This window comes from Epinephelus fuscoguttatus, linkage group LG8 (genome assembly GCF_011397635.1).
Source record: "Epinephelus fuscoguttatus linkage group LG8, E.fuscoguttatus.final_Chr_v1".
In the NCBI taxonomy this organism is placed as follows: Eukaryota; Metazoa; Chordata; class Actinopteri; order Perciformes; family Serranidae; genus Epinephelus; species Epinephelus fuscoguttatus.
Window position 1 is genome coordinate 40899331 of NC_064759.1, and position 26126 is coordinate 40925456.

The following is a 26126-nucleotide window of genomic DNA, read 5'->3' on the forward strand; positions in this document are numbered from 1 at the left end:
CATCTCAGTTTGGGTCTTCACAGCAGTTTGTGACACACAGCCTCTTGCCTGTTTACGGCTGGCTCTGTGCATTGTCATGGATACGCTGTACATAAACCAACTCGCCAGCAGTTTGCACGGCTGGTGTAGAGATGCCTGCCTGAAAGAAAAGCCTGCATTGATGGTCGTGAGGAGAAACACACCTACTTTTAAACATTAAGAAAGACTTGGATATCAACAGGTTGGATATGAGCACATATCAAAACACTTACCTTTTAAAGAAGCTGGTTGAAGGAATGAAAGAGGGAGGCTGTATTTGCACAGACCAACAAGTCCACCACCAGTAGAAAACTTTGAAAAAACAAAAAGCTCAAAAATCTTATTTTAATGCAAAGATGCAAAATGACATATGGCTCCAGCTTTTCCACTGTTCCACATGTTGATGTAGGAGAGGCTCTGATTACAGAGGGCTTTATAAGTGAAGACTTTGAAGTGAATCTGTTGAGGGACAGGGAGTCCATAGAAGTTTTTTAGGACAGGACTGATATGGCAACAGAAGTGCAAGTGAGTAAGCAGACAAGCAGAGGGGTTCTAGATGTACTGAAAGTTGTTATGGACTGGATTACTTACCATAAAGAATGCTTCTGCAGTAGTGGAGTCTGAATGTGATCAAGACATGTATTAGAGTTTCGGGGGAGGAAAAGGAGAGAGGGCATTGATTTGTTGACTAAGAATGAATAGCTGTTGAGGTTTCTTACATTGAACCAAATGATTGGACTGATTATATGTTACTGCCATCCTCAGGCCTTGATACTAGACAAGCGCATCAGTTTTTTGTAACTGAGGAATATGGCTTGTCGTGTTTATGGAGCCTTGAAGTATCAGAGCGGAGGCCAGCTTGCCATCTGGTTCTCTGTATGAAAATGGTGGAGGATCTGATGGTGTGCAGTATATTTTACAACTCTAATATAAAACCCATTTACAAAGGAAACACTATTGCTCTATTTTCAACTCAGTGGGTCAGGAGGCATCAGACCCATTTCACGCTCATGTCAGTGCGGGTTATGACACTTGCCAAAAACGTGGCTGGCACAGTGCAGCACAGGTCTTGACTGTACGACACAGCACTCATGTTCATCTAGTCCATGAAATCACAGCTGAGGTCTTTCCATTTGTTTTGATCGGGCAAAGCTGGCCCAGTTTCAAGGCTGCCTGTTTCTTTGTCGTAGCAAGTGATTTATGTGACACACATTGGCTTGTTGTTCCACTCCAGAGCTGAAGGGAAGGTATCCACTGTAGATGGCAATGAATAACTACGACCAGAGTGCGATTCACATTCGCCATCACCATGGTGATAGATGCTTTTGAAGCATGCTGGCCAGCTTGCTCTGAAATAAATAGTCAGATAGCAGAAACCCTTGGGCAGAGATGAAGGACAGAAGAGATGTTAAAGAGTGTGAACACAGCCTTGTGACTGCGGCCACACCACCACAAGGCTGAGGGCTGCAGCTCAAAGCGCCACTTCAGTAGGGGTGCCCGGCTGATTATAGTCGCTGTTTAGGGTCTTTTGGGTCCACTACATAATACTGTTGCAAAACTGGCTCTGCATACTAAGTGCTAATCACAGAGATCACTACTCCACCGGAGCTGGCCAATTGATAATGTTTTCTAATCTAAACATGTTTTTCCCCCCTGTGCTCCAGGGAGAGTTCATTCTAAGTGTTTGCAATAATAGGTGTTATTAGTTTTTTAAATAATTCAAGCTGCATTAACATCCTGATTGCAGTTTATAGGGTGTACCGCAGGGAGGTTTTGGGAGCGGGAGTCTGTTTTTGTGTGTGTGTGTGAGTGTGTGTGTGTTTTAACAAGGCTTCACCCTTCAGGTTTAATCAGGGATCTCGACATGTGACTGGTTTTGATCAGCAGAGCAGGGGAAGGTGCTGGAGTGCTTTACCTGAATGTAGAAGGGAGGTGCGGGGGGAAAAAAAGAGAGGGGGGATGCGTTGAGCGCGCTGCAGACATCTCAGATAGGCAGGAGGGAATATTTCAAAGCTCGCTTTGGGGACGTTAACTTATTAAGGCAAGGTAACGGCTCACAGTGAAAACATTAGCGCAGATTAACCATGGCAACGGGTTTTAATTAGACAGCTATAGAGGTAGAATGAAGGGAAATATGAGCCCCATAGATGTATTTTAGGTTTATTAGTTTAGTGTTGTTGGGCCTGTGGGGACAATGAAATGGTAATGCTATACATTAGCATTAATATTTTACAATGTTAAACGTGATCAGTGAACTACACTGGAATGTTGGCTGGAATGTACTGAATGCTCACTGAAATATAATGAGGTTTTGATTGAAATATACAAATGCTAGCAAAGTAGACTTGTTATAGAAATGAAGTTTCACAGAGTGCTTTCCAGAGGTAGGAAAATGGATACAGGAAGCATTCAAACAACCGCATGAAGTAAATAAAGGTAGAAGTATAAGAATGAAACTGTACATACACTGAACAAAAAAATTAAATGCAACACTTTGTTTTTGCTCCCATTTTTCACAGGTTTAAGTTAAAGTAATAATACACTTGATATATTTCTCAAATATTGATCACAAATTTGTTCAAATTTCTTCTTCCCTTGGGATGGTCACAATATTAGGCTGCTCTAAAATGTACAGTTTGATCACACAGCACAATGCCAAAGATGTTGCAACTTTTGAGGGAGTGTGCCATTGTCATGCTATCTGCAGGAATGTCCACCAGAGCTGTTGCCCATGAACTGAATGTTCATTTTACTACCATAAGCAAGCATAATGCAAGTGCAACTGCAGACCACGTGTAACCACACTACCCCAGGACCTTCACATCCAGCGTCTCCACCTGCAAGATTATCTGAGATCAGCCACTGGAGCAGTTGATGGTTGTAGAATTTCTGCACAAACTGTCGGAGACAGAAAGCATCTTAGGGAAGTTTATCATCATGCTCGTAGTCCTTACCAGGGTCTTGACCTGACAGCACTGTGTCGTTGTAACCCACTTGAGTGGGCAACTGCTCACTGTCAGTGGCAACTGGCACTTTGGAGACGTGTTCTCTTCACAGATAAATTCTGGTTTTCACTGTACTAGACAGATGGCAGATGGCATGTATGGCATCATGTGGGTGAGTGGTTTGCTAATGTCAGCATTGTGAACACAGTGTCCCACGGTGGCGGTGGTGTTATGGTATGGGCTGGCATAAGCTGTGGACAGTGAACACAGATTCATTTTATTTATGACAGCTTAAGTGCACAGATACTATGATGAGATCTGGAGACCAACTGTCATACCATTAATCCAAAGCTATGACCTCATGTTGCATCCGTGGCATCCATCTCATTCTTGTGAATACAGTGTCTCAAGAACACATTTAGGGAATTTCTTCAAATTTGACAACAATAAACTGAGGGCAGCAGTAGCTCACTCCATAGGGACTTGGGTTGGGAACCGGAGGGTCACCTGGTCAAGTCCCCATCCAGGCCAAATGTGGAGTTTGGACTGGTGGCTGGAGAGGTGCCATTTCACCTCCTGGGCACTGCCAAGGTGCCCCTGAGCAAGGCACCGAACCCCCCAACCGCTCGGGGCAGCTGACCAAGGCAGCTCCCTCACTCTGACATCTCTCCACTTTGTGCATGTATTTCGGACCTGTGTGTTAATGACAAAAGAGTGAAAAAAATGAATTTCCCCTCAGGGAATTAATAAAGTACATAAAATAAAAATGGATAAATTAGACTTTGGTAGTTGAAGGTCAAAGTTCAAGGTCACTGTGACCTTGACAATAAACAATTAACATTTCACACAAATGTCTGATAGGGTAGAATAATGAAGCAGTGACATTTTATACCCAAAAGGACAAAATTAGACTTCACTGTGACTTAATAATGTTCTGCAAAAACTCTTGTGTTGCCAATACTCAATATCATATCTCAGGAACAGAAGGGGACACATTTGGTCAGATACTGAATTGGTGACTCAAATCATGGGTGTCCACCTTGAAACTGTGCTGATGGTATGGCTCTTATGTGCTGCCCAGGGGGAAGATGTGTGTGAAGCATCCATGTTTCACAGACATGGATGTAAACTGTAAGTGCAACTTGACTGGTTTGTGGAGGCAAGCAACCACAAAGTGGTAATTCTATTTTGTTTTCACATGTTTTATAAGGAATTTAGTTTTGTTTGGTCCTATTATCTGTATTCTTGAGCACTGTGACAGCTGACAAGACAGGAGGGGCTGTGTACCATATGCAACTGGCTCATATACTTGACATATGCAATGTCTGTGTGGCCCTCTCTGAAATGCACCACTTTTTACACAACATATATATCAGTCACACCCCAGGCAAGTCAAGAAACAAAGCTAAGCCAGACACAGTCACTAGCTACAATCTATCAAAAGAAATGCTTTTATATAGATTTGGTCTTGAATTGATGCCCCCTCTCTCTTGATTGGGAGAAATTCACATGCTTTGTACAGTTTGTTAGTATTCTCTAAGAAATGTTTCAGTGTGATAGATGCACTGGAAGTCAAACATTAAAAACAGTATTGTTTTCAGTGTTTAGAGCCTGAAAATCTAAATAAATAAATGCTTAATATATTCAGCAATTTATAACTTTACAATACTTAAAAAGCTTATGCAGCTTGATCTTGACTAAGATGTTGCATTAAGTCATTATCAGACGCTAATAATTGAGGCCACAATAGAAGAGAGTTGATATGACTGTGATTTTAGATGTAAGCATGTAAATGATTAAGAGTAATCAAGACCTGTTGGTGTAATCATTATAATCAAGTGTTCTGACTATACTAAGGCCATGGAACCCAACTAATTGGTACTTAGTTTAGGTATTTTGATAGGCATTAGACATTTAAAACTAGAATATCATACAGATATTATATTCATTTGGATTTAAAAAAAAAATTAAAAAATTGGGTCTTGTGGATGTTAAATCAAGGGATCAGGGATCAAGGGTCTTCAGTCAGATTTCTTAGAGATTTGGGCAGGTTTCATTGTATAGTTAGAATTTTGTTTGAAGGGGAACACCACCTCAGTCAAGAGCTCCAATATGTTATTTCCAGCCAGAAACCAGAGAAGTAAGTCTCAAACCTGTGATGTCATAGGGTTTGAAAATTGGTGTAGTTTCCATTTGAAGTGGTTACTTAGCTTCACATTAACTATTTCTTGACAAATCTAATAACTACATTTAAAAAACCAAATTAATTGGGTGAGCATTAACCTACCCAGTGTTCAGAAAAAATGTTGGCACTGGGTCTCTGCAAACTACAGACATGTTTCATTTGTATATTATTATGTAGCAGATACATTGGAAATTTATGTTTCAACAATGCTGTGCTTAACATGTCTTTAGGTTTAGGTACAAAAACACTTGATTGTGGTTAGGAAAAGACTATGTTTTGGCTTAAAATACCTGCTTCTGGTTGCACTATCCCCACTGTGTCTGAAAGACGCAACTTTGACTCTCTTAAAAACAACCAGTTTTGTTTGGTGGTCCTGAACATAGACTAAAATATCCTGGATACAGCCACTGCCATCTTGCTCTGGTGAAGTTTTTGGAGCCAGAGTCTGGAGCCAGTCTGGAGCCTGAGCAGTAATAATCTCTGTAAGACGTGATGACCCCTGTGGTGGTTGATGTCACAGGAGGATTACTCATAAAATGCACCGATCTTAAAGATCGCAGGGTGGTGAACCCCACGCAGAGCTAGTTTGGAGCAGCGCAACCCGAGGCGCGCTCGGTTTGGTACTTTGGCAGACTGAGGTGCGCTGAGATGGGTGTGGCAGCGCAGAGGGGGAGGTGTCGACAGATCCAGCTTGGCGCAGTGACAGTTTTGTGCCAAAAGGCTTCGCTGAAGGTGCACTAAAAGCTCGCCAGCTGAAACCAAGTTTATTGTCAGTGCAGTCAGTGTAGGGGAAGTTTGGCTGACCGGCGGACAGTGCGAACACGTCACCAAAACCTCACAGGCAGGTTTCCAGAATATCAGGCACATTAACAATACAATAAATACCCAAAAAGCCACTATTCAATGCAACTATCTGCAATCAGCACATAAATGTATCTCTATATCGACTGTCCCGTCACATGTGATGTCAGATCAAAGGGGACTGGCACCGTTTGGCACGTTTGGCACACGTAATGGAAACCCAACCTGATTTGATTAACACAGTTGCAAACTAATGAGTTCACATCCCTCTCAGCCAACCACAAACAGCCACAGCATCAGATAGGGAGTATATATTCAGCATCTGTCATCTTAGAAAAGTCAAAAGAAAAGAAACAGAGTGAGACTGCGAGAGAGAAAGAGAGAGCGCACGCGCGCACGAGAGAAACGCATCATTGATTTACAATTGTGGTGACCTCCTCCCAGGCTACCTTTGCATCATCAGCCCGTGGAGGTCTGCTCGCAGTTCCGTATAATCGGACACTGCCAGCTTGGACCTCCCGGACCAAAACATCAGTTTCCTCCTGGGAGAATATTGGCCGTCTGACGCTGCTGCTCTCTTCTGCCATGGCAAATTGAGTAAACTCTCATTACGCCTTCGCGCGGCGCATTTAAGGGCGAGGAGAGTTGCTCATTTGATTGGTGTGATGTGTGTAAAACCCACTCCACGCCTTCTCTCCTCCCTCTTTCGACTTACGCAGGCAGGAGGGACGGAGGTGGGAAAGAGGAGTAGCTGCGCCAGGCGCACAGTGTGCCAAACTTGCAAAATCTGCCTGGCCACACCCAGTTGGCGAAGCGCAGGTGCGTTGCGCATCCGCCTCGCCCGGTCTGCGAAACCAGAGGCCTAAATCTCACTCCAAACTAAAGTGCAATGTTGGCAGACCTGAATACAGGTATTTCATTTCTGTATCCAAATACATACAGTATTATGAATATTGTCTCTCACTGTTACCCAACTCTCAAGTGATTGACTGCAAGAAATCAGCTACAACACCAACCACACTGATGCCTTTGGGAAGAAAATAATAACAATGTATTTTCTATTTAAGTAAATTGTATTTTCTGTACACCAGACTGACTTTTCCCTCATTACCTGTTTGATTGAGTGGGCAGTTTGGCAATCCAAGGTTTGAGTAAATACAAAATTCCAAAGTCAATATTCAGTAAAGGTGTCAACATGTGTCCTCCACGCTTTGATAAGATAAAGGTACTTATTCAGTCATGCTGGCTGCTTACGCTGACCTCATGTCTTTTGGTCCTTCAGGCTCTCCATACCGAGATAAGATCACTATTGCCATCCTGCAGCTTCAGGAGGAAGGGAAGCTGCACATGATGAAGGAGAAGTGGTGGAGAGGAAATGGCTGTCCGGAGGAAGAAAGCAAGGAGGCCAGTGCCCTCGGGGTGCAGAACATCGGAGGGATCTTCATCGTCCTGGCTGCTGGACTTGTCCTTTCCGTGTTCGTGGCGGTGGGAGAGTTCCTCTACAAGTCCAAACAGAACGCACAACTTGAAAAGGTAAGAGAGACCTCTGACTTCCATCTCTGCTTTATTTACAACAAGGATAGCAGAATTTCTTACTATAATCACATATGCTATGAAAGGCATGGCAAATAAATACATCGATAAATGCTAACAAAATGAAACAAAATATATGCTAAATATTATGTTCTCATATAAAGCAATCATTTGTTTGCCAATTTGCGCAAACTCACACTATAATAACAATGCTGTATCATATGCAGTAAGATAAGGGTTGGTTTCTTTGCATTTATTCACTTAGGCCCAATGGCGACAACGAGATAAGAAACGTGAGGAATTCTGCTGTCACCATGGATCCAAGCTAGACTTTAACCACCATCTCAAATGACCTCAAGAAAAACTCCACAAACTTTTTTTTCTGTTGTAATCTAACATGATCTAAAACTTCCTAAAACTATTGAACTGTTTTTATTTATTTATTTATTTATTTATTTTTTCTGACACTCCTGAGGAAATGGGAACACTATGGGCAGTTTAATAAAGCGTTTGGAGTGCTGGCAGTAATATACAGTTGAATCACAGGCATATATATTGCGAAGGTTTGCTCTGCTGCATGACCTATGTCCTCAAACTCCACATCCACTAACACACACACCTCCCCACTGCTGCTGTCCATTTCCATTCTGCTTATAACTATTATCACTGTTCATATCTGTGGCATTTAGCTCATACACAGCCTTTCTACACCAGTGCAGCAACGCAACACAACACTGACATGTTGTTTGACTAAAGCTTCCCAGCAAATATTAGGACACTGAATAGTTGCTAATATAATAGCCTGCACCATTGAAGAAATACTTAGGGCAGCTGTCAATACATGAATCATGAATGAAATAGTGAAATCTCCCCATGAATATGTACCTGGGGCACTGGTGTTCAGTATCTACCTAGTCCGGTCATATAGTTTCACTTTGACTTGTTTAAAAACTTGAGCCAGTTACAAACTCATTGTAGGACATTACACAAAACATACATGTCCATCCAACACGTTCTCACTCCGACCTCGTCACATGTCAGCGTTTGGTCATGGACTTTCCACATCGAAATATGATGTGCAAGGTACCCTGGGTGCGTTGGTTGTTGACATTCTGGGACGCTGTGTCAATGTCAGCCTGTTACATGCATTGTCTTTTTCAAAATACACTTCTGTTTTCACAGGAAATGTACAGTTTATGTACAGTCTCTTTCAAAATAAATGCACTACATCAGTAAAACACCAGGGATTGATATTTTTTCCTTCAACAACCAACGTACATGGTTATGTTTAGCCAACACACGCATGTGGTTAGGTTTGGCAACAAAAGCATGTGGTTGGGTTTAGGGAAAAAAAGAAAAGGGTTTGGCTTTACAATCACACAGGAGGCAAACACCAGCCTCCCAGATAAAAGTTGGTGGTTGTTGGACCCATCCACCGCCCCTTCCGCTGGCCCCATTTGGACCGCCTCAACTTTCGTTCTTGTCCTGCTGTGTTTCCCCCTGATGCAACCCGAATCATGCCAATGTGAGAGGACGGCTTTATTTGTGTGTCTGACGCCAGAAGTCACTGACCAAGCGTCCGTTTTCGACAACTTCGGAGTGAGACTGGGTTGCTTTATCCAGACTTTTTCAGCTACCAAACACATCTTAACTGTTATTATAATTCTAACCCAGCTCAACTTCAGACTAGTTGGAACTGTAACTGTAAAATGATTATGAAACAGAAGAATGTCCCATGAAATATGTATATAACATAGTATCTTGTTTATATGCAACATTATAAATGTACCCATATTTATTTCAGAGTCAAAATTGGTGCACTGTACAATGACAGATATATTTATTCAGAATTTTTATCTGACTGAGTGTGTTTGCATTAGCTGACAAAATACCAGTGATGAATTATTATGTAGGCAGCAGTCTGCTGCAGGGCAGATGCTAAGGTGGTAGAAGCACTGTGAAGCCAGTTAGCTAAAAGCTAACTGCTAGAAAATGATAGCATAAGCTCTTCATTTAGATGTAGCTATTATGAGCTTATAAATAAGAGATGAGTATGTGACACTTACAGTATATATAGTTTTTGTATCACCACATCACTCAATGCAAGAGCTAACAGTGAACAGGGAGGAGCCCCTATACTGTACACTGAACAGCGGCATTATGCCACAAATACACGTTTACCATGGTGGGACATGGAGAAAGTTCTGTATCCTCAGTGGACATGAAAAAAAAATGACAAAAAAAAATTGCACATTGTTATTTAATTCAAATTGAAATTTTATGTTTTTTGAAAAATATTTTAACTAAAAGAATAATCTTAAACACCAAGGTTTTGTGTCTAAGTGACTAATGGGAACAATCATTTTTTATACTGATCCAGTACTGACAGAGTGCTGCTACAGCAACTTTAAAGCAGCTGCAAAGTAATCATTCAAGGTATGTTTGCACCGTCACTCTACTGTCTGAGAACTTATGAAAAGGATCCCTACAGACGGGAGCGTTGTGGTGGGGGGAAAAGTGGGACTGATTACCCAGGGCCCCAGTAGTACAGGGCCCTCAAATAGCCTGGAATGAAAAGTTTGGTTTTGTTTGTACTTTTTTATTTTTAAGTAATAGTGCCATATAAATTGAAATTGTTGAAAACATCAGTCAAAAGACTGAACTTTGTGTAAAAAAACAGCTGAAGCTTTCTGAGGCCCCTCGCACCCCTTGAAGGTACAAAACGGCTTAGTTTGTGTTTTCATTAGGGTTTGTCTGTAAACATAGCTACAGTGAGTGAGTGACCAACCAACGTACACTGTCATGTCTTCCCCTAGAAAGGGAAATCAGGGTCGACAGAGAAAGCAAACTGACTTTGAAAAAAATATAATAATGTGTGTGAGTCAGACAAGGATCAAGACAGGAAGGGCAAGGCATAGAAAATGCTAATGCATAAGGCCCAGAATTTGGAGATCCATTCGTTAAATTAGAAATAGCCTCCATTTAACTAAACAGCAGTGTTATTGTCATCAAACACACTTTATTCAAAGTGGTGGTTTTGAGGCTGTGTCAACAAAAAGGATCTTACTCTTTAAGAAAAAGGTTTATCTCTGTAGGGATCCTTTGCATAAACTGTCGGACACACACACACAGATAACAATTTGAGCCAGTCAGCGACAAAAACAAGCACTTTCAGTTGATGTAGACTGACGGTGTGAGCATGCCATGAGCGGTTCCGATGCAGTCTTTTTCGCACTGCTTTCATTCGACAGTGGAGCAATTTCAAAAATTGTTGTTCCCTTGTTCCTTTAGTCACTTAGACACAAAAACATGGGAAAATAGGATCCAGTTTGGAAAATACTTAACTTACACATTAACAATGGTACTATCAATTTTAATATTCCCTCATATGCACAAGTTATAGTGTATGTTATATATGTTGTTAATGAGTGTAAATACTGCACCAAAAGGAAACAACAGCCGCAGTCATTTCTACATGCTACTTAGATCATTTTGTAAAATTTAAATGCGCACAATGTGATTTAGGACAAAGATCATTGATTGATTAGTCCCTTTCCAATTCGGCAAACTGACACTTTGGGTTAGTGGTTCAGTCCGACTACCAACCCAAACCAACCATATCTGACAACCTGAATATGAGATGCAACAAACAACTATCTTTGTTCAGAATCACATACTCCACTTTTAATAAAATTGAATTCAATACATTGTTCTTAAAACTGTTTGAATATTTTTTGTAAGGTCAAACTATGGGAATTGTATACTGATTAGGCTAACATATCTAGTTGTAAATATGTTCCAAAATCTTTTAGGACAATTACAAAATACATAATTATCCAATACCAAGGTGACTAGAGACAGCAGAGATCTCTAACCAAGTTCTCTGCCTGTGTTGCCTTAAAAGCAATGGGCTCTCATGGGAGGAATTAAACATTTATTCCATTCTCTGGAGCTATACAGTACTTATCCTGAAAGAGTCCACAAACAGCTTCCTTCAGCATTTGATTGCATTGATAGCACAGTGTTTCAGCTTTGCACAGTGACCCTGTATTGATGAGTCAGACACCCCTGCTGTGTCATTGTGTTAAGTGCATACAGTCATATCACTTAAATATGTTTACAGGCACATGTATGAACGCACACACACACACACACACACACACACACCACAAGGCTGTGCCTGTGAATAAACAGGTTGAAAGCACAGCAGTGGAGGAATAATACATTATACTGTAAAGGCCATGGCAACCAGGGTTACTAATGTTACTTTATCACAATAATGTTTACCTGCTGAAATGTGTCCATGACTTGCAGTCATTCAACCTTTCAGACAGCATTCTGTAACAACCATATACTGTACAAGAAGTGAACACAAACAAACATGTCTTGAAAAAAAAAAATTAAAGTAGCTTTTATTTTGTTGCTTCTGCTGGTGGAAGTATTTGTCTCTACACATGAAAGCTATTGAAAAAACAGATACATTAACTAAACAATACAGATATTCCGATATTATGAAAAAAGCTTAGGTCCTATCACAGTAGTTAAAGGGTGTTTCAGTAATGACAAACAAAAATATTTACTAATTAACACCAAGTCTGAAACATGGGTTTAAATCTTACAGACAGAATTTATGAATCATAATTACATTCCTCCACCATAATTTAAATCATATACAATTGCATAGATGTGACACACTATTATAGCATTTATCAAAAAATAAGACTGGTTAAGGTTAGGGAACTCAAACAGCTACAGTTTGGTTTGAGGCTATGGTTAAACAGTAGTGCTGAGATTTATTTATTTTTGTATTACTGTTATCATACATATCCCTTAAAAAGACCAAAACTGATTAAGACTGTGTGGCATCAATGGTGAGCTGGGATCAAATTTAGGGATATCTGTTCACTATTATATGCTATAACAAAGTTAGAAAATGGTATATGTTTAGGGTTCAAGAAATAAAATTTTTGAGTTGGTGTTATTGTTGGGGGAAGGCTTAAAATTTAAAAAATAAAAATCTTCATATCAGTTACAATTGAAATTTCTTTGTTATCAAATCGGAATTGTTTTCTTGGAGTCAGTGGTGAAATATGAATATAGATCCTAGTAGAAGTAACAACAAAGAGTACACACATGATGTCACTGTTTGCGAGACCTCCGTATTCACATTAGGAATATGCCTTTGTGTGTTCACAACAATATTCGTTAAAGTTCTTGTATTTTTCATCTGTTTTAAAGTAGGATGCTGCATACATGCAATGTACCCTCAGCATTAAGGCTGCCAGGAGGACTTAAATTGGTGCTTTACCTAATTGCCAAAGGTAATGTATCCTGGCAATGAGGCAACCAAGGAAATATGAGATGTTGCTCCAGGCGTAAATAATGTAACCTTTGCTTATTGTCTGGGGTATATTACATGTTTGCAGAATCCTTCATAAAGTACCCCATGTAATAAGGCTGCCAGGGGTAAATTAGTTGGTGCTCTGCCTTACTATTGGAGATAATGTGGCCTGGGCAATAAGGGCATGTATGGTGCACCAGGGGTACTTAATATACCCATGATAACCTTATTGGCTGGGGTATGTGTTTGCAGGATCTATACACCTGACAATAAGGCAAAAAGGTGCTACTATATTATTGTCAGAGCTGATATACCTCTTCAGCCTCTTCTCTTTCCCAAATCATTAAATTCTACTGCTTGGTCAGTGATTTTGGCAATCAGACGCCAACACAAAAAGGCACCCTTTTCAGCGATTTGATAACCTGTAGGGCGATGTCAGTTCATAAGGGCGTCTTTGCAAACAGCGTCAGTTTAAAGTGCCGCCAGTTTCAAGTTAGAGCTGCACCTTTCACAGTGGTATGTTCTGCCATGATGTTTTTTATTCTAAACCTAACCACGTGCTTTTGTTGTACAAGGAAATAAACATAAATATGAGGTAATTTACTGACGGTGTAAGATTATTTTGGAAAAACAATGTATGCGTCTAATGAGCAGAAACTTAAGATTTCTGTGAAATGGAAGTGTATTTTGAAAAGACACAAAGCATGCAACAGGTGTGAATTGACATGGCGTCTTGGAAGCACAGATGAAGGAGGATACCTAGGGTGTCAAATGCAAACGTTAAAGTCTACTGACCAAGCGGTGATATGTGATGAGTTGCGGTAAGAACGTGTCGACCCCTTCTACCCCAGTAGTACATTATATGGTGCTATCCCTACAGTACCATAAATTGTACACCATGTACCACTAGTTGCCTTATTGCCAAGAGTACATTGCGTATGTGTAGGATCTTGATCTAAGACCAGTACCTGGGCAATAAGGCTACCAGGGGTGCATTGGAGGTAGTTCCAGGTGCACATAATGTACCCTCAGCAGCCTTATTGCCTGGAATACATTATGTGTATGCAGGAGAAAATTACTATATACCACTGACAATTAGGCTGCCAATGGTATATAGGGCACCATTTTGCCTTATTGTCAGAGGTAATATACCCCTAGTTATCAAGGAGAGCATTAAATGGTGCTTCAGGGGTACACTATTACCCCTTTTCCACGAAATAAGCTCTGGTTCTTGAACTGGTTCTGTTCAGGATTCTTGGACCCTTGGTTCTATTTATGGAACTAGCCTGTTTTGCGTGAAACCTTCATAATCATGGATGTGTCATCAAAGGAGGGCATCATCAGAATCAAAATAAACAGTAGTAGCAACATTGTGGATGACATTGTTTATCTGCAAACTTTTGTTCCGTTAAAAAAAAAAAAAAAACAGGCATGTACCACATATTGAGACCACAGAACAAGCTTTTTTCCCAGTGATTTCTCACTTGACTTCACCCGTTAGAATTTGACGCATCCACCAATGTCATCACAGTTCACTTTTAAGTTCAAGGAAAACCTGCATTTTGTGGTTCCAGCTGAGAACCAACTTTTTGGGTTCTTAACTAATTTATTTTTGGTCCAAATGGTCTGAATGATTTCAAATAAGTTGTGGGAACCAGAACAGAACTGGTTCCTTATTAGTGGAAAACAGTACATGTAATCTTAGTGCCTGGGGTACATTACATGAGTGTAGTATCTTAGATAGATATTGCAGTCCTTGTGATACACAAAACAACACAGGTCGCAAGACGACTGACATCAACTTTTGTCTGTTTACTACTATTGGTATTTTCTCAGGTTGGTGCAGGCAATTGTGTTAGCATCGGTGTTCCAAATCAAAAAACTTATTGGGATGATGTAATAATATTCTCATAAATACTGCCCTTTTTACTTCCAGTGTAAGATATTTGGGTTACTCAACCAGTAATCGCCTTATTCATCTGAATTCAGTCTGCTTTTTTTTTTTTTTTTTTTTTCAGAAATTTAAATATTTCAGGCTTTGAATTCAAATAATACATTCGTTACCTGTTTCCTCAGCCTTAATAGAAGGTTTGTATATCTACTAATGTATTGAGAGAAATTATAATGGAGTCTTTAAGATACGACAAACACAGTGTGAGTGTGAGCTCCATGACAACACTGCTTCACCACAACATTCATTCCTAAACAAGGTTATCCATCTATTCAAAACAAGCTAAATAAAGACAGACAGGATGAATAGATCCAACAAGCACCTCAGAGGCAGAACAGAGAGTCAGATTTTTTTTATTTATTTATTTATTTTTTAACATGCTCAAGGTTTCTCCATTCAGATTACAACATACCACCCTATTTTAAACAATGTATTGATAACAAACTACTTGCACTCTTCTTTCATGCACAACTGCCACTACTGTCACATTATGCACTCTGCTATGTGGACATGCCCTTGATTGAAGCACATGAAAGTGTGCCATAATTGACACACTGTCACTCGTTTGCTTGGGACTGCATACAGTGATTTACTAAGTATGTAGACAAAAGAGTATCACTGGACTAGAAAAACATAGGGTTTGACTTATATTGGTTTTTGAAGGCTGTTTAAAAGCTGCCTATAGTTAGTCTGTGCCGATAATCATTAACTTCTTTTTGACTGAAAACACTTCTGAAACATATTCAGACCATCATCTCCACTTAAACCCAGACAAATTAAATTGTTTGATGTTGGTGTTATCCCTCATATAAAGCAAACATCTACTCTGATCTCTTAACTTCAGACTCTGCTTGTGGTCTAAGTTGTCTACAGTCTCTTTCACTTTGATATACTCCTTGGCAAAACCTATAGTTTTCTGCTCACAGAGCCCATCTAGCCCACAGGGAATTCTCTACCCATTCTCATTCCCAGGTCATCAAATACCAATGCTTTGTCACACCCATCAGTGTGTGATATTGATGCCAAAGGCAAACTTTAGCGTCTTTATAAGATGCATCAAACTTTCAGCTAACTCCAATGTAAACCCATCTGTGGCAACTGTCTGACATATCATTAAGAGTGAAAGTCCACATGGGACAGGAGGGAGAGGAGGTGTATGCGTCAGAAAAAACAAGACCTTAGTTTATGTCCCATGTAAAACTAAAACTTAATGTTGTTTTAATGTAAAGCTACATAACTTACATACCAACGTCCCATTGTTTTAATAAAATATTATGCAATTTACATACAGTTTTCCCACATTGACATTACTCACGTTACATTACCAGACCACTTATTTTAACCCAAAACATGATCTTTTTTCTTAACCTAACCAGCTGGTTTTGTTGCTCAAACCTAACTGTGACTGTTTCACAACATTGACCTCGTGTTACAATGTGATTCAGCTCTGTGTTGCATATAGCTGCTAAAGGGTTCCCTGCGTAACGCTATTTCATGCTGATGCACATGACAAAGCAACAGTATTTGATGCTCTGGGGATGAGAACAGGTTAGCATACTATGATTCATTACAGCTTTCAATCTCATGTTGAACCCTAAACCCCTTGAATTCTGCATTTTGGAGTGTCTCTTTTGGAGAACTATGTGTAGGATTTTTTAATGTCTATTGCCAACAGTTTTAAAATAATTTATTTCCACAATATCTGCATGATGTTGACATGGTTATAATAGAGAAATACAGTATTTGGGTCAATCAATTTATCAGTCAAAAATTTGATTTCAGTAAAATGTTCCAAAACTTTTGGCTGGTCACAGTTGGTGCCCAATCGATATGTGCATCCATAATCAAAAGTGATGCTAACCACTTTTAGCGACTACAGTATAACAACAGTGAAAATATTATTGTTGCCATGCAGGCCATAAAAACAACTTAAGCTGAGCAAACCCTCAGTACTTACTAGCCTTCTTGTGTGTTGGCAGTGGTTGTATTACTGGTGTAGTGGTTGTGAAATTTGCAAGTAACCTAGGCTACCATTGTTGGTACAATTATAAATACATTAGCAAGTATTGTGGACACAAAAGGCATGCAATGCCTATTACTAAGTCATAGCATTAAGGTTTGAGAATTGACAGAATACTCCTTAGAAACAGAGTAAACCATTCACCCATTTAGCAGAAGGGGGAACTCTAGGAATGCATTTATGAATGTATCAGAAAATAATGATATAAAAGTACAATGTGCAAAGAAAGAAAGCTGTGGTCTGGAAGGACCCTCAATCACAATGGCAGCTTATGACTTGGATTGGCAAATATGACTTATTTAAAAAAGCCAATACTTGAAAACCAATATATGGGTCCAACCCTAGCCTCAGCTTGATTTATTTAGTCCAAATATTGATAAAAATGAAGACCCACTTTAATGTGTATCTTGTACATCCCACAGTCCAGTGCTAATTAGTATCAGGCTAATCTGTGAAAATGAACCATCTATTTTATTTCACTGTGAAAATCAACCATATATTTTGTTTCATTGCTCCAGGCTTCTCATATAATTAAATACCACCTACTTTTACAATATGGGGTTGTTTTCTCACCACGTTGCTGAAAGTGTCAAGTTGAAAAATGTGGTGCTAAGCATCTCTTTGTTGTGTCTCACATGCTTGACAGTGCACACCCTGCAATTTGCATTTTATAATTACTTCTGTAACATTAGAAAGGAGCAAAAATAGCAGCTAGTCATTTATATAAATGGATGAGCCATACACCCTCTTATACAATAGAGGAACTGTTAATAGTTTTTTAAAGGTTTAATAGACATGTTAATGCCATAAGTATGTGTTTTTGAGATTACTGCATTTACTAAATAGATTGTAATGCCACGAGATGAGAGCATTGTCAGAAGAAAATATACACTTGTTAAACATTTTAATAAAGGTATTAATAAACATTTGATAACTTTACAGACTATAGACCTCTGTAGGCTTGTCATTTTGATTCATCTACCAAAGACTATTAGACATTTTCTTTGTTTTATCTCAAGTGTGTTCCCTTCACATTGTTCCAGTGCATTCCATCATCATTGCTACTTGGCGACTTGTTCACTTGAAAGGAACTCTCCAAAAATGTTGGCAAATATGCTGTTTGCCTTTAGATCCACAGGCAGATAAGAAAATGGATAAGTCTTATTTCTGTGTACCCACTAGCTCTGGGAACTGTTTAGCCTAGCTTGGTACAAAGACTGAAAACAGCGATAAAAAGCACCATAAAACATGGAAAACCAGAATCTGCTCTCCAAGAACTCCAAAGCTGTCTTAAGCACTATTCGGGCAGGATTGCGGTAGTAGATGGGTAATAAAATATTTGCGATGTTCCTCAATAACTAACCAAATTGCTGGTGGTGGGACTTTCTGCAAAACTAACTCAGTGCTTAAGTGACTCAAAACAGAAAGTGCAGCTCTACAAAACTTAAAGACAATTTAAGATATCTGTCTTGACATCACTAAATAATGTGCCTTTGTCAATTCCCTGTACGGTTAGTTTGAACTTGCGTTTTTTGGAGTCCAAACTCACAAGAACAGAATGAAACAGTACACTCACTTTGCAATCAAAACAAATGCATTCTTGCTGACATTATCAGCTCAGCTTGACTCAGCTTCATTGCAAATTCCATGCATGTTACCATCACTACAACAGCCAAACTGAGCCAAATATTACAGGACTTTTGGCTCCATGTATTTACATATACAATTATTTATTGGCTAGTAACAAACAATTAATTTCAACTCAGACCAAAGTTTGGAGACGTCACAACCAAAGGGCTCACCAAGATACGACATTGACCTCAGAGGCCAGCCCTTTGAGATGATCAGTCTTTTCCCACTAGCAAGTCATCACAACTCAGAAAATGTCAGATTACATTTCAAGGAAGCATTTCAAAAGTTATGAATAAATTGACTATATATGCAAAATGTAAACTGTTAATCTCTTACTGAAAAAACAACCCAGCTGTCAGATGAAAACATTGGCATTGTACATTTCTGCAAACCACAAATGTGTTACATTTGTGCGTGTCATACACAGCATACCAACAATTTTACAGTGACACAGTATATGAGCTGACTTTGACATTGGGTGGTGGAAGGGATGGTGGATAACATGACTTTATGGCAAGATGCCTGTCAAGCAGCAGGGCACTGGTCTGCAACAAAACTGGTTCTTTTTAGCAAGTCACTGCTGAGTTTCCAACTGCATTTTTACCTACTAAACATGGATGCTTTTTAACCACGTGCGAGTGCCATGAACAGACATTGCTGCATTTCTGCCGGGATAGTGCCTTGAAAAGTACTCTATCTTTACCGCGTCATTGCTGGTTTCTCCAACTGTGATTGTGCCACCAAAGACAAGTGGTTTTTGTGCCTGCACTTAACCACACATTAACTACAACAGTGTTGTAATGCAAAGAAAAATAAAGTGTCAATGTGTCTGCTACATAGCAACGTACAAATGTAATATTTTTGTGGTTTGCAGAAATACACAATGCCAACATTTTTTTCTGGCAACTGGGTTGTAAAAAAAAAAAAACAACAACAACAAAAAACAAATTTCATCAACACAAATAACAACTGTATACTTAAAATGATGAAAGCTTTGTTTTTGGCTATCATCTACTGTTGCTAGTGGTTGATTCTGTCCAAATGGGGCTTTGTTTATTTCTTGCATTTTGTTAGCAAGCAAGCTTGTCACCGCTGGAGTTCTGAGTTTTGGCTACTAGGTTTTTCAAAACTAGCTGCTTCTACAACCATAATGTCTTGTTAGCTATTTCTGAAGGTTTGATCTTAACAAGATACAACATGTAAAGACAACAGCATGATTTTTGAAGGAGCTAAGCTAGCAGTTTCCGCCAGCTAGCCTAAATACTTCCTGGACCTCTATGTATGAAATCTATATCAATCTTCTCAGCTGACTGTGGGTAAGATGGCAAAAATGGGATTTGTCAGAATGTTTTTCTTTCATTTGTTTAGTCTAGTGTGCACTGAGTGCCTAATGTTAAAGTTTTGACTATGAGTTTTAGATGGAAATATTAACATATGCTCTAACAATGCCTGGTACAAAGGAAGAGGCCAGTCAAGGCGAAAGAGATACTGTGTTAGATTTTTTTTACTCCAAAGAAGTTGTAAGTGTGTGTTAAAATATGCTTCGGAAAATTTGTCTTGCTAATTTAACCTAAGTTAAATCTTTCAGAAAACTTATTTTGGACTTTCAACTAAATCACATGCCTCATAGACTTTCAATGGAGCATTTCTTTGTCATCTCCGTGCTAGTCTGTCAGATTTCCATGATTACCATGGTTGTCCCCTTCCTCCACCTCCTCCTCCGCCTCCTGCTCCTTTCTCTCCTCTCCTGCCCCCCCCCCTCCCTCCCTCAGCTTCTCCTCCGCTTCCTCCTCCCGCTCCTCCTCCTCCCGCTCCTCCTCCTCCTGCTGCTTTTTCCTCTCTTCCTGCCTGCTGCTGAGGCTGCCGCAGACTAACCTGGCTCTCGGGGTGCGGGGACCACCAGCTGTGTGTGAGGAACCCATCTCATCAGCCCAGCACACACACATACACGCTTGCATGCATATGGATGCACACACACACACACAGGAGATGTCTGTGCTTCAAGAAATAACTCTAATGATTCAGGTGGTTGATCTTGTTTACATTTTTTTTACACTGCAAAGATTTCTCAGAGGATTTTGAGGTAAAAAACAAATTAAGTGGTTACCTCTTGGAATCTGTAGCTGTGTTCCATACCAGCACTCACCTAACACATGTTACTACAGACCAATGGGGCAGTCCTATTCCAAAGAAATGCAGCCACCTTTTTCCAAATTTGGAAGACTATCAGTGGATTGTGTATTGAACAATTCTTCAAAAGGCTTGGTCACACTCAATAAGGGTTAGGGCTAAGGGGTTAGCACCTTTTTTTTCATGGATCGCGGTTGCAGTTGATTAAAAGGTGAAAGTTAATTACAGATCTAAGATAGGAAGCACAATCTGGCCTTCTGCATTAAAGTCAGACATGCTACATGCCCAACCCCAACCTGACCTCCAAACCCATACTTTCAACCCCACTACATAGGATCCAGCACATTGAATTGGCACTGCATTTTGAAATATATTGTGAGGTGCAAAATCATCCAAAGTGGGCGTAAGTCCTAGAATAGTGGGCTGCATTAAAATGTTAATGTAGGTCAAGATTTATTTACCATTACCATAATTTGCCAGCGATCAATGACAGCTCACTTGAAATGAGTTAAACATTAGCAGCCATTCAATGACAACCTCCCTGTGTTACATTCGGCAATGTATGACTTTATTAGCTGACAAGAACAGGCCAATCACAACATTAAGTTTCTGTGAATCTCCTGTAGCAACGTATCCTCATAGAACAGTTTGTAAAGCAGAAAATGGCAGATGGTGCAAGGACTCAGACCTTCAGCTGCTCAAATATTAACTTGAATTCAGCCAGCCCAGCATAAAACTCCCTGTCAGATCAGCAAACTTTCAGTTGCTGCCTTTACACAGATTACCCAACCCTACTGTGAACCCTGGCACTCAGATTTGCACCAGCTGAATTTTTTACAACCACTACTGATTCTGTCTCCACAGCTTCTGCCCACTCCCCTCTGTGGGAATCATCTCCTAGAGGTGGGGAGTGAGATAGAGGGACTGCTGCATAACTGAACAAAAATCACAATAAATCGTACTATAGAATACTTGTAGAACTGCAATACTGACAAACCAACGACCCAATGGAAGTGATAGACGTGTAGGTGTGGCGCGATTGCTGCGAAATTCGCGTCCATTGCCTCATCGCTCGAGTTGAAAATATTGAACTTTTGAGGCGAATTCGTGTGACGCTGACATCACTGGCGTCATGACGTCAGTCACGTCTTGACACCCTGACGTCCAGTTGTTGACACAACAGTAAACTGCTACTCACCAGAGACAAATAGACAGGCGCTCCGCAGCTGAAATGGAGCGCCTGTAGTTGGTGTCCTGCCGAGAGATCCTGGCGCCAACCCTCACCAACAGGTCCTCAAACTGGGGCCCAGTCAGCCTGAAGTACTGCTGAAAGCGGCTATCATCCAGACGGAGTTCCTGAAGGAGGTGGTGAAACTCGCCAAGCTGGATGTTGGAAGCTGGGCGGGCTCACTACTCGCGCGACTGACGCGATAACGCGAATTAACAAAATGGTCCGACATCCAAACTCACACGTTATGCGCGGCGCGTTACGTGCGAGTAATTTGCTTCACTCGCGCCCGGTGTGAATGCTCAGTTACTGTGGAAGTGTCCAGAATCTTTCAAGGGTTTCTCAGTTGTTGACATCTCCTTCTCGCTCTTTGGCTCACCTGAAAAAATATGCATGCAGGTGGATATTAACATGAAGACAACAATCAGAACACAGTTCATCTGCTGAGCAAAATGCAGGTTTCATTGCACTAAATGTGGAAGACAGCTCAGAGGAGCCCACAGATTAGACAAACCTTCAAAGCAGCAAACAATTTACTGCCTACCGGGAGTCAGAGATGCAGAGTAAACTGAGGATTACAGCACAGCCGTGCCCCATCCCATCTGCATCACAGCTTCACATCTGTTCCTCCTCCATTCAAGCTAAATAGAGCCCATTAGTTCACTCTCACAGGTGAGGGACCTTAATCTGTTGGACGTAGAGAGACCAACAGTGCTCATTTTAAACTGACTGATATAAATTAAAAAAAAAAAAAAAGTTTATATATTTACATATATATATATATATATATAATAAATATAATGTTACATGACTCATCTTAGTCTGATTACTTTTGGATTATTGCGCCTATAAAATCCCTACAGAGTGAGATTAAACCAATGATATCCCCCCGGAAATGTCCTCATGACTTACAGTTTTATTAACCATTATTCATTTGTATCAGATCAGGCCTGTGTAAATAACAGCATGGACTATATGCGACTTCTTCCTTTCAATGTCTGCTCTCAGCAATAGATTTACGACCCTTCCATTCCCCTCAAAGCAGGCAGGCCCTTCCTCTGAGCGATCCCACATTGCTGCGGCTGATTGTTGAGCGTCATAAAAACTCTGTAATCCAATGACCCTAAGCAGCCGCCATCAATCCAGCATGCCAGCAGCAGGCAGCCATGATGGCAATGTGTCCCTTGAGAGCGAGCAGAGTGGGCCCAGTGTTCCACAAAGCCTGGAGCTACATGGCTTTTACTGGTGAAAACACTGCTGTGCCATTTAATTTTACAGGGGGGTAAAATCAATAGGTTTGAAAAGCTAGCTATGTTTCAGAGTGGCTTAGACAATCAGCAGGTACATTGGTGAGACATTTCTTGTGTTTGCTGCAGGTGTGACATATGGTAGTATTACCAATATACAGTACAGTGGATGCCTGCACAAACAGCAGAGATTGAAATTTGATATGATAGATATTATCCCAAAATTGTAAAGCAGCTAAATGTAGCACACCCCACTATTACTTTTAAAGCTTCACTAATCATTATATTAAAAATGGATTACGTTAAATATTGAAGGTGTTGCATGTACTAATGAATTCACAGAACTGACACAGTGACACAGCTTTATAGCCCCTTTAAGCCCATTGTTTTAATTTTATGGCTCACAGAATTCACTCAAAACAACCTGGTTTATCAGACATCTGTTTTCACTGAAAAAGCTTTGATAAACCCACTGTACTCTAGCTGGTACACTTAGACAACCTAATAGCCAGAATGAGTGTTGGCATTAAATATTTCTGCAAATTTACAGATATGTAACATTTGCACATTATTTGTAGTGGACATGTGGAAACTTCACATTTCAGCAATGCTGTTGTTAACATGTGGTTAGGTGTAGGCACAAAAGCCACTTGGTTATGATTAGAAAAAGATTATATTTTTGCTTAAAATAACCAGCTTTGCACAATCCCTACTGGAATGGCAGCAATGTCTAAGTAAAAACTGCTTTTCATGACACTATCCTGACAGTTAAGGCAGCAGTGTCCCAGTGAAAACATTGCCTTTTGTGGTATTATCCCCACTGGAAAAACAGCAACAGGTCGTTGGTGTCTAAAAAGTCACAGGAAACACAGAAATTACTTGCTAAATCACAACTGCTTTGGTCGTTTGTTGGTCTCAAACAGTGGTCTTCAGCTTGGCAGGCGTCTTGCCTAGGTTCCACGACATCCACCATCCCATGACAAAGTCTTCTCCTAAAACTTTGTCACTTCAGAAACGATGATATGATGAAATTTGTAGTTTGTGGAAACATACCATGCCAACATTTTCTTCTCGGGACTGGGCTGACATAGTGGAGCATTTAGCAACTTAAGAGTCATATATTTTTCTCAGGACTTGATGGAGACCAAATCAGAGATAAAAGTACAGTGAGCACAGCAGCTTTAGAAATAATGGACATTGAAATTAATCCTGGTGGGCTTGTTTTTGTTGGTCTTTTTTTTCACAATCAGCAGATTGTAGTATCAGAAAACAGCGTTTCCCATAGAAATAATTTCTATGTGTGGCACTAGCAGACACGCGGGGGGCTGGACACGGATCCCCAAACTGTCTTCTTTTATTCTGTGTCCCCTCTTGTGGGTCTGTGAAAGCAGCGCAGGCAAAACTTGTCATGACTTTTTTTCTCAGCAGCTGTTTGCTGAATTTAAGTTACACATGGGGGAAGTTTTCCTACCTTCCATTCTCACAGAAAGTCCTTTCTGACAGAAATCTAATCATTTTTTATCCAAACCACCACTTTTCCTAACCTTAATCGAGAACAGGCCCAGTTCTAGGCAGGCATATATGAGGGGGCAGTCATAAATGTGAAGGGGGGATCATGCTCCAGCACATTTTTGCCATAGGTAGAGCTGACAAATAAAGGTCACTCACTCACTCACTCACTCACTCACTCACTCGCAGGATGTGGGGACGCTGTGTGAGTGCCCTATAGAGGGTGTCAAAGCACGGTGGTCTCAAATGTGCTTGACACTTGTTTTGTTGTGGGTAACAGTGTTCTCTACATGGAATTGGGTTGTTGTTAGCTGTGTGTCCAACCCCCAACCTAAAGAAATGGACTGCACTTTGTCAGGCCTCTACCCTAAGACCTGTCCAACTTGGGTGTCCCACCTGAAGACTAAGCTCCTGCTGGTATAGCTGTTAGGGTCACTGAGGCACGCAAACTCCCTGACCACAATAAGGTGGCAATCCCTCAGGGAGGAAAACTGAAAAATAAAATAAACAAAAAATGAAACAAAAATTCAGAAAAAAAATACATACATATATATATACAGTACAGGCCAAAAGTTTGGACACACCTTCTCATTCAATGCGTTTTCTTTATTTTCATGACTATTTACATTGTAGATTCTCACTGAAGGCATCAAAACTATGAATGAACACATGTGGAGTTATGTACTTAACAAAAAAGGTGAAATAACTGAAAACATGTTTTATATTCTAGTTTCTTCAAAATAGCCACCCTTTGCTCTGATTACTGCTTTGCACACTCTTGGCATTCTCTCCATGAGCTTCAAGAGGTAGTCACCTGAAATGGTTTCCACTTCACAGGTGTGCCTTATCAGGGTTAATTAGTGGAATTTCTTGCTTTATCAATGGGGTCATTACTTTAAGAAATGAAGGTCAGTCAGTCCGGAAAATTGCAAAAACTTTAAATGTGTCCCCAAGTGGAGTCGCAAAAACCATACATATAGACATATGTATGTATGTATTATATATATATATATATATATATATATATATATATATATGTATGTATGTATGTATATACATATATATACATATATATATATATATATATATATATATATATATATATATATATATATATATCCTTCATCCAGGCACAACCAACATCTTAACATTTATCTTATTGGATGGCCATTAGGCATCTAGACATATGAAATAAATTTGAACCTAATAATTACAGTAACCTCCCTATAGCCAGTATTTACCAAAGCTAGTCTTATTAAAAAAAACTTATCAAACTAACAGAACTAACAAACACAACAGATATAGGCTAGAGCAGAACATTCTGTATTTTTTTGTTTTGTTTTGTTTTTTGTTAGGAATTTAACAGATTTCTCTTCACTCCACTCTCCTTTGAGCTGCTGAAAGCTGCAGTAGTGAAAAGTTAATAAAAGCTTTGTAAAAATCTCTGTGATTATCAAAAAACAGCGTGCAGAACTAGAGGCTGGGCGGGGCTTTATGTAGGGGTCTGGCACACACAGGGCATTTGTCCTCACTATGTGATATGCAGCAGGCACTCATCTCTCCCTGTGTGTGCTTGTGTGCTTGAA

General features: G+C 40.0%; 1 protein-coding gene across 4 annotated transcripts in view; it reads left to right on the top strand.

Moving 5' to 3' along the window:
- grik2 (glutamate receptor, ionotropic, kainate 2) overlaps positions 1 to 26126 on the top strand; it is a 450636-nt gene that overhangs the window by 412532 nt on the left and 11978 nt on the right. For 3 of the 4 annotated variants that reach the window (XM_049583125.1, XM_049583127.1, XM_049583126.1), the window contains 2 exons: positions 7232 to 7482; positions 7748 to 7775. In XM_049583125.1, the coding sequence (XP_049439082.1) occupies positions 7232 to 7482; positions 7748 to 7775 (279 nt within the window). The remainder of the gene's footprint in view (positions 1 to 7231; positions 7483 to 7747; positions 7776 to 26126) is intronic. The other variant, XM_049583128.1, reaches the window with a different exon arrangement.